Source organism: Genypterus blacodes, unplaced genomic scaffold (assembly GCF_046128005.1).
Source record: "Genypterus blacodes isolate CSIRO-AG114 ecotype Tasmania unplaced genomic scaffold, CSIRO-AGI_Gbla_v1 ptg000143l_1, whole genome shotgun sequence".
Taxonomy (NCBI): domain Eukaryota; kingdom Metazoa; phylum Chordata; class Actinopteri; order Ophidiiformes; family Ophidiidae; genus Genypterus; species Genypterus blacodes.
Genome location: NW_027466945.1, coordinates 201,455 through 212,101, shown reverse-complemented (window position 1 = coordinate 212,101; position 10,647 = coordinate 201,455). Strand labels below are relative to the sequence as shown.

Here is a 10,647-nt window from a genome sequence, read left to right as displayed (position 1 = left end):
GAGGCTGTTGTTTGCAGTGTGTCGCGTGTCAAGCGCGTGGAAGATAAGTCTGAATATCCAGACGGTGCAACGGCGGGCTGGCGGGCTGCCAAATCAAATGTTGCCTTTGGAGAAAAGAAAAAGAGTGAAGCATGCTGGGTGAAAGCTGGGCTATAGATGACTTACAGCATGAAAAAAGTATCTACACATTGTGGATTTCACCCCCACTGAGCAGGACAGAGGGACAGCTGGACACTTGGTAAAGTCCCCTCAAAGGGAAAGCACCGGGAAAAGCCTTATTTCAGGCCACCTTCAAGTCTATTCACCTCATTCATCTGTATGCGTTTTAACTTGAAAAGATTTATAAGTAATGGCAGTTTCGTGTTACAGCCTGCTGCACATGCTCAGTTTAGTGGCTTTTTGGAAACAGGTTTTCTGAGGATTTAGGATTTAGCAAGATTTAGAACGACACAATATTTTTTTCAATCTGCCCTGTGGCAATTTCCTGTTAGTATCCTAGCAATAAAGGCATTTGCAGCATATACTATAATTGTTTTGTATTCTTTTTCCTTACATATCTGTCATTGCAGATTCAAATTTTCAAGGTTAAGCTGCTTTATTCCTGCTGCTCTTTCTGTGATAAATATGAAATATAAATAACAATACAAAAACCAAACCAAACCAAACAAACCAAACATTAAATCTGGATAAATTTCACAGTCTTTTCTCCCTTATGTAAAACGACACAACAGCACAAGTTTCTGTATCAGTGAGTCAGAGGCAATATTTCAGTCTGCAGCTGTCGGGAGGTTAAGTGGAATATCACATGAATCTGACCTAATTTACGGAACACATTGGTGGAAACAAAAAATCTGATTGTATTCTGATCTCTGACCTCAAAAGACTTTTGATGCTCAAATTAAGCCTCACTTTTTGATGTTCTGCTAACAAACAGACAAACCCTAACAGAGACTACAATTGATGACTAAACCTGGTCAGTATTCAAAGTATAACCAACCAATTTTGTATATCACATTCACTCTGCACGTTCTCGCTGCATGGGTTTCCTGAGGGTGCTCCCCCCACCCACAAAGGCATGACACAAAGCCCAACTGTCTATAACTGTGAATGGCAATGTGCATCTGTCTGTGTGTCAGCTATTATCACTGATTGGAAAGTTGTGGGCATTTTGAACAAACTTGGGTACTTTGTTAAATGCATAAATGAACATAAATATTTAGAATAATAAGTAATTGATCTAAACAGCTGGAATATTGCAAATCAAGCAGGTCCCATGTGTCAAACTGAAATTAAATATCTATTTTCTTTTTTTTTGTCCACTTATTTTTTCAGCTTTTAGGGCAAAAATGTAGAATATAGAGGTGATTTTGTCGTTGGCCCGAGGTAACAACTGGCTTCTCGACCTCTTCGAATTCACACACACCCTTGGCATTACTTTTGTATACTTTAGCACCATAGATTGTTGTTCCTTGACATTGCCACAGAAGCAGTTAACAGTTGATTTCCCTTGTGTGAGTCTCCCTTTAGTCAAATATTGTAGGGGCTTTCTAGATGCCCTGATGTCTTCAATCTGTAAGTTAATCAGATCACCCCATGAGACACTGAACTGCTTTAACTTGACAAATCATACCTCACCCAGCATATCTACAAAGGTGATCTCATCTCCTCTCTATGCTGCTGTCAGTCACTTCCAAAACACAACACAGGTATGTCTTCTTCTCGCCAGAGAGAGGTTAGGGGGGGCAGGGCATCAGAAAATGGATGTATTTGTCTGATCCGGACATAGCTGTGTGACAGCCGAGGCACCCCCCTGGAGAAAGCCTTCACACCCCCGGGGCGAGAGAGTCACATACATACATGTACACACACACACACACACACACACACCAAGGAGGAGCCAGAGGGGCTGAGGGGGAGGGGGCATAGGAGGAAAGGGAGTGTATCTCTCTTTTTCTCTCTCTCTCTCTCTCTCTCTCTAATACACACCTTCCCTCTTCCCATGTAAGCAAGATTTACACACTCAAGCATTCAGTGAGGCAGCCAGTCACACACAGGTACACACACACACACACAGAGTGAGAGAGAGAGAGTGAGTGAGGAGATACCAGAGAGAGAACTGCCACCGGTTGCTCAGGAGGGCACAGACAACCTGCCCTATGTGTGGCTCCTCTCAAGGCTTCACAGTAAGTGTGCAACATCACTTTTGATATTAGTGGAAGATGAATTGTGATAACTATTTTGTGTCATTTGCCAGGTAAGATTGCAGTGCGATATGTATTTCTGAAGTATTCATGCGTTAATTCTTTTTCAAATTCACAAAACAATGTCAGAGTGAGTGAGGGAGTTTCAGTTGTTATCCTGTGAGACACAGCTGTGCCGTGTTGACTCATGTCTTAGTTTTCACAATATATTTTCTGCTGTGTCACTGGGTTAGATGGTTTCGAGCTGAGCTGTCACGCTTGTGACAGTCATTTCGCGTCAGGTGTGGTGACACACTTCACAGAAAAATACAATGAAATGTCTCACACAGATCTCATCCTGTGCACTTTTATTTGCATTTTTTTTATTTACTGAGAATAAGTTCAATGAGGGTGTCAGATTCTCTTGCTGCAACATGTGTGTTTGATGTGTGTGTGTGTGAGACCAGGGATTTCTGAGTATGCATTTTAACTTTTTTGAAGTTAGGAAATTGCACGTCTAGTGGTTGAATGAAAGTGAAAGAAAACTGTTCTGCACGATGATTCTTAAGAAGTTTTCAATAGTTTCTTAGTTATCAGTCACATGAGCCTTTTCTAAATATTAAAACCCTTATCTTCTGCTATCTCAAAGTAAAAGAGAAGACTTTGAAAAAGGAAGAAGCTGTTGATAAAATCAACCCATTGTCTTTTAATCACAAACTATCCCACTCTGGCTTGGTTTTATCTCATCAATCAGGGTGCATTGATTTTTGTCAACACTGGGTTATCCAGCCACAATCTTCTTCAGGAGAGAAAGAGTGCAAAGGGGAAAGAGTGTGAAAGAGAAAGAGAGGACAGAATTGGGCTGAGAGCCAGGTCCAAGTCAGCTCAGAGGAAGTCTGGTCGATTCACTGGGAGCACTGGTTTCCTTGTGAAAGTGGTCTGACGTGCACAGGAACCTCCCTTACAGCCCAGGGGTTGTGATGTGGATAGTCACAGGATGTTTGGGACAGTTGGGGCAGTGGGGCCGCAAGCACAAAGGTTCCACTTTGAAGTTTGTTTGTCCGGTTTGAGCAGTTAATGAGAACGTTACATTCTCCACTGCTCCTCTTAATCTTACCACTGCCTCCCCTGTCACCCCTCACACTTTTTTTGGCTGTATGTCTTGAAATAGTGAATATCATTTTTTTTAATGCTATGGAATGATGACATTAAACAGTAGATTCCTTTGTATGTCTTTCTCCTTCAGGCCTCCTCCCCCTCGCAGCAGAACGCAACTATGTTAACCTTGGAACGCTCACCGCAAAGCACGGGGGTTGTCACTGCGGCGATGGCAAAGACGACGGATGTGGATATGACGCCGTGGAGCGAGGCACAGTTTGAGGAGAAGTGTACTTATATCGTGAAGGACCAACCTTTGGAAGAAACGTCGGAGAACCACGGCAGGACGCGAGCTGAGAGATCCTTGCCCAGAAACTTGGCTTTGAAACGCGGCCCCAACTCAGCAGAGGTATACAGAAGAGCAGGAAACATTCATCCTTCTCTTAATGTCATCAATTCCAAATCTCTCTATGTCTCTGTATGATACATCTAAGTGGAATGTGAGCCATATGCCGTACGTGTTCATGTTTGTGTAACTGCCGTCTCCTTGCGTCACTACAACATCCTTCCATCCACTCATCTATCCTTGTGTGGGAAGTAGTTGACATGTTGTTGTCTAATTCCAGCCTTTCCTCTCTGTAACGCATGTGTTGAGACAAAGAAGGAGACAATAGCCAAACTCCCTCAGCACACAGCCTGAGGTCTCTCTGATTGATTAGTAGATATCCTCGCACAAAGTTTCATCGTAAAGTAGAGGTATTATCACCCACCTGAAGCAGAGCGCCATAAATAACCTGGGAGATTCCAGTTAGGTGCGTGAAAGGGAAAGATGTTTTAATATAAACTGGATGGACGGCAACATCAAGAGGGTGGCACCTCAAAGGCACTCCTCACATGCATGAGGAAATACCAACATAGTAAGCTATATTTGGAGATAAATGGAGTTTCCTTATCAAAAACAGGGGATTAGTAAAGAGATGACATCAGAGGAAGTCGCCCAGTCGTCTGCGACAAAATACCTGCACTGCTGCTTTGACGTTCTAATCAGGTCTGTCTGGAGTCTGGATGACACTAAAGAACAGGATACGTTACAGCAAACTGTGGCACAAGGGCACCTAAAATGGAGCTGTCACACTAATCCAATGAATGCACGACAAAACTACCCGGAGATAAAGTGCATGGTTAACTATATAGTTGGTCCGAGATTGCGCTGAGATGAAAGGGAGAATACATTACCACTGCTTTAGGGGATTTGAGCACAGAGCTCAAGGTGCAGTTGACTGGTCGGGGTGTGCCCATGACATTTTATCCTCTCTTCCCCACCCTGGAGGCTTGAGAGAGGGGGTGAGTTTCACACCTGGAGGTAGCAGAACAAGAGTAGTGGTGAAATTTTAATATGGTGGAGAAACTAAAGATAACTTGTGTGACTAGCTTATGAAGTATTCATCATGAGAAGGAAAGGACACCCTTCTGTCCCGGGCCTCGCAAAGTCTCACTTTATCTAATGTTGTCACGGCAGCCTATGCGCATATGTTAAGTGCCTTCTATTATATTGTTCATTTGCATTTGTGGAAACAACAACTCCCAAGAGATGCTGTGGGTTAGTCACTAACAGACTCAGTGCCTGAGGGTCAAGTTAGGGAGAATTTCTCGGAATTTCCTCCGTCTAATCTTGTTTTTTCTGACTCAGACGGCCTCCTGTTGTTTGCTTAGGATTCCATTTTGATAGTCCATGTTTTGATAATGCCTTTATCCTCCTTCTTAATCAGGTGCTTGGAGTGATGAGTAAGGAGCTGATTCCTCCGGGAACAAGATTTGGCCCTTTGGTGGGTGAAAGCTACACAGATGAGTCACTGCTGAAAGATGCCAACAGGAAGTACTTTTGGAGGGTAAGTGAGATACATGTTAGTGTTTGGATTTGTAACCGTACTCGCACATTAACTTTAAATGTGTGTGCTTCAAAACTATTCACATCCTGTACCTCCATGGGGACAGGCTGCAGTGGCTGTAGTTTAGCAGTTGTGGCCAATATCTCACATCCTGTGACATTATGGGTGAATCAGCCAATGCATGGGTATCTTAAAGCGCTGCTGCATCGGTCACATACGTATGAGAGTTTTCCAGATTGGTGTATATGGGTGCCTAAGGTCACACCCATTTGTTTGGTTTCAGTGACGCAGCGGTTCTCTTCTCTCGGCAGTGGTGTCACTGCCAGTAAGTACGGCGTACAGATGTCTGCGCTCCTCCAGATACTCAAACTCTCACATTGACTAAGCAAGGAAGTGGCTTTGAGCTTGAGGGCTGTTGTGTTACATGTTGACAGCATCAGGAGATCATCATCATCATCATGCATCTGTAATTCTACTGCCAAAAAGTCAGCAACTTTGGAATAAATGCAACCTTAACCGAAACATCCAACAGCCACAACACAGATCATCTGTAAACATTACAGCAATGACTCAAGCAAAAACAGCTTGAAGCAGCAGCAAGGTACAAATGTGGACCAAGCACCTCAAAGACAAAGAAATATGTTACAAGAACATTTAAGCAATTAGAAAAACTACAAAAAACATCAATTAATGTAAATTAGTACTTTTAGCAGTTGCAAGACACATTTGCTTTAAATAAGGACACAGGTGTTTGTCTCTGCCACTTCCAGTCAGTGAAGCAGCAGTTCCAGCTCTGTGTGAAGATGATGTTGCCTTCATCACGGAATATGCCTGACTATTTTGGTCTAAACTAATAATTTTCTCCTCCCTCATTTCCCCTTGCAGGTCTTTTCAAATGGGCACTTACACCACATTCTGGATGGTTTGAATGAGGAACAAAGCAACTGGATGCGCTACGTCAATCCTGCACGTTGCGTGGAGGAGCAGAACATGATCGCGTGCCAGAGCGGCGTGGAGATCTTCTTCTACACCATCAAACCACTGCAGCCAGGCCGGGAGCTCCTGGTGTGGTACTGCGCCGAATTTGCCCAGCGCTGTAACTACCCACCTCTATGCCAGCTGGTTACTGAGAGTTTTGGTAAGTGTGTGTGTGTGTGTGTGTATGTTTGTAGTAACAGGAACCCTTCCTGTGCCTATGAATTGAGATGTATGTGGTGTGTGTTGTCAATGAAGAATAGGCTCCGACTCAGAGCTCGAGCCTTCTGACACACTCTTTGTGTGGGTGTTTAAGAAGTTACTCCGTCACACCCACAGGCCTTTGTTAAATGAGGACACAAAGGGAGAGAGGAGAGTTCTGAAAGCAGAGAGGGCCTCTTTCCAGGTGTAGCCATAGTCTCTGTGTAAGGTGAGACCAATTTCAAGACTTTAGGCAATGTTTCAGTCTCCATTTTGTTTAGATCCACAGCTGGCGGCTCATTCACACAAAGCGTTCAACATTCATTGACAAGCATAGGGAGACTTGAATGTGCGCACACGCACGCACGCACACACACACACACACCAAAATACTAATTTGGACACACATGCTGATGCACAGATGAACACACACACACACACACACACACACACAGGAGAGCCTCACTGCCTGAGGTGCTGACAGAACTTTGGCACGACTCTTCTTATTTATTTGGCTCTTAAGGAGGAAGAGAGGTAGGAAGCGCTCGAGTGACTACTTGAACTTCCTGACGAGGCGACCTGCTGACAGATTGATATCTTCTGAGTGTTGGTTGTTTGTTTGCCGAGCTCCTGGCCTCTCAGGAGCGGGTGGGGGGAAGGGTAAGACAGGCCAGCAAGGGAGCAGATAAGAGGTGCTCTGTGTTTGTATGAGGCTTGCTTAGTCTCAAACCCCCGAGTGCAGGTGAAATACACTCGCATGTTTCTGTATTTCAGTCTTCCTCTCTATCTCAGCGATGTTTGTTGAAATGAGTCATTTCAACATTATGTCTCTTCATGACTTCCTGGATATACAGCAGAACATACTTGCTCGATCATCGCAGCTCTCAAGAACATGAAGATGACGAAAGCGGACAAAAACAATGAATGTGTGTGAAGATTATTCGTGTCGGGGTGTCAAAGAGGCTTTTTTTTGCAGGTTTAGAAAAAAAAAAAAAAGCATCTTATCCTGTGTATGTGTGTTGGCTGGTCCAGTTGCTTCTAATGCAAGTAACATACTGTACCCACTGCCTTCCGTGCTATCCGTATCCTGATCAGACCCCTATTGTTATCACCTGTGGTATCCCCTTTCATAGAGCGCCCCGGCAGGTCCTAGAGACGGCTCAAGATCTTACCAGACACGCCATCCTACGCATGCAAACTCACTGTTACACACACCTGATATAATGTTGTTATCTTCATTCAAAGCAACAAGTTCAGCTAGTGCACTAATGCAGTAGGAGGTGATTCCAACAAGGAACTGTGATCACGACTGATATGACTGTCATGGGTTTATTTGTCGGTAAATGTTCGGTGCTATTATTAGGAGATGACATCAAGGAGTAAATCTGTCCCTCTGGCAGTATGACATGACAGCACATGATGATGATGATACAGTAGTGGAAATGTGTGTGTGTGTGTGTAATACAATGTTAGACCCGTCCCAACTCTGTATGTTTATTTGTTTTACAGAACAGAGTCAAGCACAAGGAAAGACTGCAGCAAAACGAGGACACAGCGTCTCTGAAATCCTAAGAGAAGAGCCGTCCAAAACCAAGACTGTCTGCCCTAAACGATCGGACGATTCCTCACCTCGAACCAATCGGTCCATCTTTCCCTCTTGTCCCCGTGTTTTCCCCCCCGTCCACCCTCACTCAGAGTCTGTCCACGGCCATATTTATGCTCCTCCGCCACCATCCGGAGGCTCCCCGGCCGGCAAAAGGCTGGCGCTGGCTTGCCCTGTCACCTCCAGTTTGCACTTGACTTTAAAGCACAACCAGGAGCAAATTACAACCAATCATGTGCCTGATCATGTGCATCCTGGGCTGAGACACGCCCCCTATCTACTGCCTCACTATTCACTTGGCCTTAGTAGCATTCTACCTCACTCGTATCCATTCTATGGGGATCGACTTAAGCCCCATATAACGTTCTCTTCTCACCTACTTCCCTTTGATGGCTATGCACGCTTCCTTCATCCTTTGGCCAATGGACATAAAGATGTTGCACTATCCAGTAACAAACAAGACCTCAATATTTCACCTACCAGAGAGCACAAAGACAACAATGAGCTCATACCCAGAAGGACAAACAACCTCAGGATCCCCAACGTTGCACCAGTTGACGGCCTCAGAGATTTCAAACACTATCCTCCCAGCTGTGCCGATCTCTCCACAACCGCCACCTCCAGTGCCTCGGCTATGGCGACCTCCCTCCGGGGATCTTTGCCGTGTTTTTCTCCGAGAGGAAGCTCACCCCCAGCAGGCATGGCTGCCTCTTCAGATTGCCTCCCTTCTAAACCCACCTCTGCCACACAGAGTAATACGGAGGACGCACTGGACCTTAGGAAGACTAAACATGGAGGACAGGTGATTGGCTACCCCCTCACCAGGCAGAATGGAAAGATTCGATATGAGTGCAACATCTGTGGAAAGATCTTTGGGCAGCTGTCCAATCTCAAGGTTAGTGTGTCATCCTCATGATATCAGTTAAAGGAGGGTGGGAGGAAATTAAATGCTGGAAATATACTCATAGCTGACTTGGTGTCCTCAGGTCCATCTGCGAGTCCATAGTGGAGAGCGTCCCTTCAGGTGCCAGACATGCAATAAGAACTTCACCCAGCTGGCCCACCTGCAGAAACACTACCTGGTTCACACAGGAGAGAAGCCGCATGAGTGCAAGGTATGGCTAAAGCTGTCAAAATGTCCTGAAATTGTCCGCAAAGTTCTTATTTGACATAGATTTATGTTGTCTAAAAGATGGCTCTGTTTTGACACAGGTGTGCCATAAGAGATTCAGCAGCACGAGCAACCTGAAGACCCACCAGAGGCTCCATTCAGGTGAGAGGCCTTACCAGTGCAAGCTGTGTCCTGCTCGCTTTACTCAGTATGTCCACCTCAAGCTTCACAAACGCCTGCACACTGGGGAACGACCTCACCGATGTCCACATTGCCCCTGTGCCTACCTCCACTACTGCAGCCTCCAGGAGCACCTCCAAGGTTTCTGCCCTCACTCCCCCACTCCCTCCTCTCACAGACTCTCGCTTGAAGAGCTGCAGCAAGTCAACGCAGAGATCGAGAGGTTCGACATGAGCGAGGCCGCAGAGCGGCTCGAGGCCATGGCTGCCGAGGCCAAGATGGAGAAGAGGAATGTTATTGACCTGATACAGAAGATAGAAAGCCATCATGCCGATAGCATATCTTCAGAGCTGAGCGTCTACAAACTAACAAAGGAGAGTTCTGCCTTTCAGCTGCCTTACAGAAGCCCTCTACCTCTGCATCCAGCCAGCATCAAGCTGGAGTCAGGCTGCATATCAGAGCCATAAGACATCAATGTTAATCCAGACATATAATCCTTAGAGCTCAGCCCAGCAGCTGTCTGTTTCTGCCCTGTTTGAAGTAAAGCCTTATTATCACATCCATGGACTACCTACCTACCTATACTCTACAGAGATGTGAAAAAAGGAGGAGAAGTCTACCAGCATGGTCTGGAACCAGTCACTGGATTTATTTGATGTGTATCTCTTTGTTAATTTATTACATAAATAATATTCATCTTAATTTCATAAATCTAATATTTGTATTGAGAGTTGCTTAGCAGGTTTGTTTCTGCGCTGTGTTTTGTATCTCTGAAATGACTAAACATGTGATTACGCATAAACAAATGTTTCCCTATTTGTGGTTGCACTGCGTGATAGTGAGCATTTCTGTTTGTAAGTGCGTGTGTCTTCTCAATTCATCTCAATTGATCTGACAGTTATGGGGGACATTAATATATAAGACATTAATATATAATGTGTAGCTCAGTGTGTGTGTGTGTGTGTGTACAGTATGCTTGCTTTTGTGCGAGTGTACCATCTTGTGAAACACAAATCACACTTGACAAAAGTACGGTCACGCTCATTAACATCCTGTCGCTCATTTGACACAAACATACATTCTTCCATATTGCAGTATCAGTATTAATCAATCACACTGTCATATGACTTCATCACAGTCATTTGTGAATCTACACAAATACTAATTGTATATGAAAAATGACACAAATATTCAACTATTGCGAATCAGCTGACACAGTAACAGCAAATCACCAACAACAATGAGTAAGTTCACCCACAATAAGTCGATTTCTTTACCTAAAATATCATGCATATACTATAAAACAATTGAAATGTCAGCGTCAACATAAACCGACTAAGACTCAATGTGTGAACTCATTCCATTCTATGCAACACGTCATGCATATTCAGCAAACCACAGAACCCTCTC

The 10,647-nt window shown here is 44.5% G+C and overlaps 1 protein-coding gene across 4 annotated transcripts in view; it reads left to right on the top strand.

Moving 5' to 3' along the window:
• The first annotated feature begins 1,918 nt into the window (after positions 1–1,918).
• prdm1c (PR domain containing 1c, with ZNF domain) overlaps positions 1,919–10,647 on the top strand; it is a 134,237-nt gene continuing 125,508 nt past the window's right edge. The window contains exons 1-8 of one of the 4 annotated variants that reach the window (XM_076165374.1): positions 1,919–2,183; positions 3,427–3,687; positions 5,048–5,167; positions 6,053–6,305; positions 7,853–8,841; positions 8,933–9,061; positions 9,159–9,219; positions 9,416–9,611. In XM_076165374.1, coding sequence (XP_076021489.1) covers positions 2,157–2,183; positions 3,427–3,687; positions 5,048–5,167; positions 6,053–6,305; positions 7,853–8,841; positions 8,933–9,061; positions 9,159–9,219; positions 9,416–9,471 — 1,896 coding nt within the window. In that variant the 5' untranslated portion in view covers positions 1,919–2,156 and the 3' untranslated portion in view covers positions 9,472–9,611. Of the gene's footprint in view, positions 2,184–3,426; positions 3,688–5,047; positions 5,168–6,052; positions 6,306–7,852; positions 8,842–8,932; positions 9,062–9,158; positions 10,063–10,647 lie in introns of those variants that run through there. The other 3 variants (XM_076165373.1, XR_012965041.1, XM_076165372.1) reach the window with 3 other exon arrangements.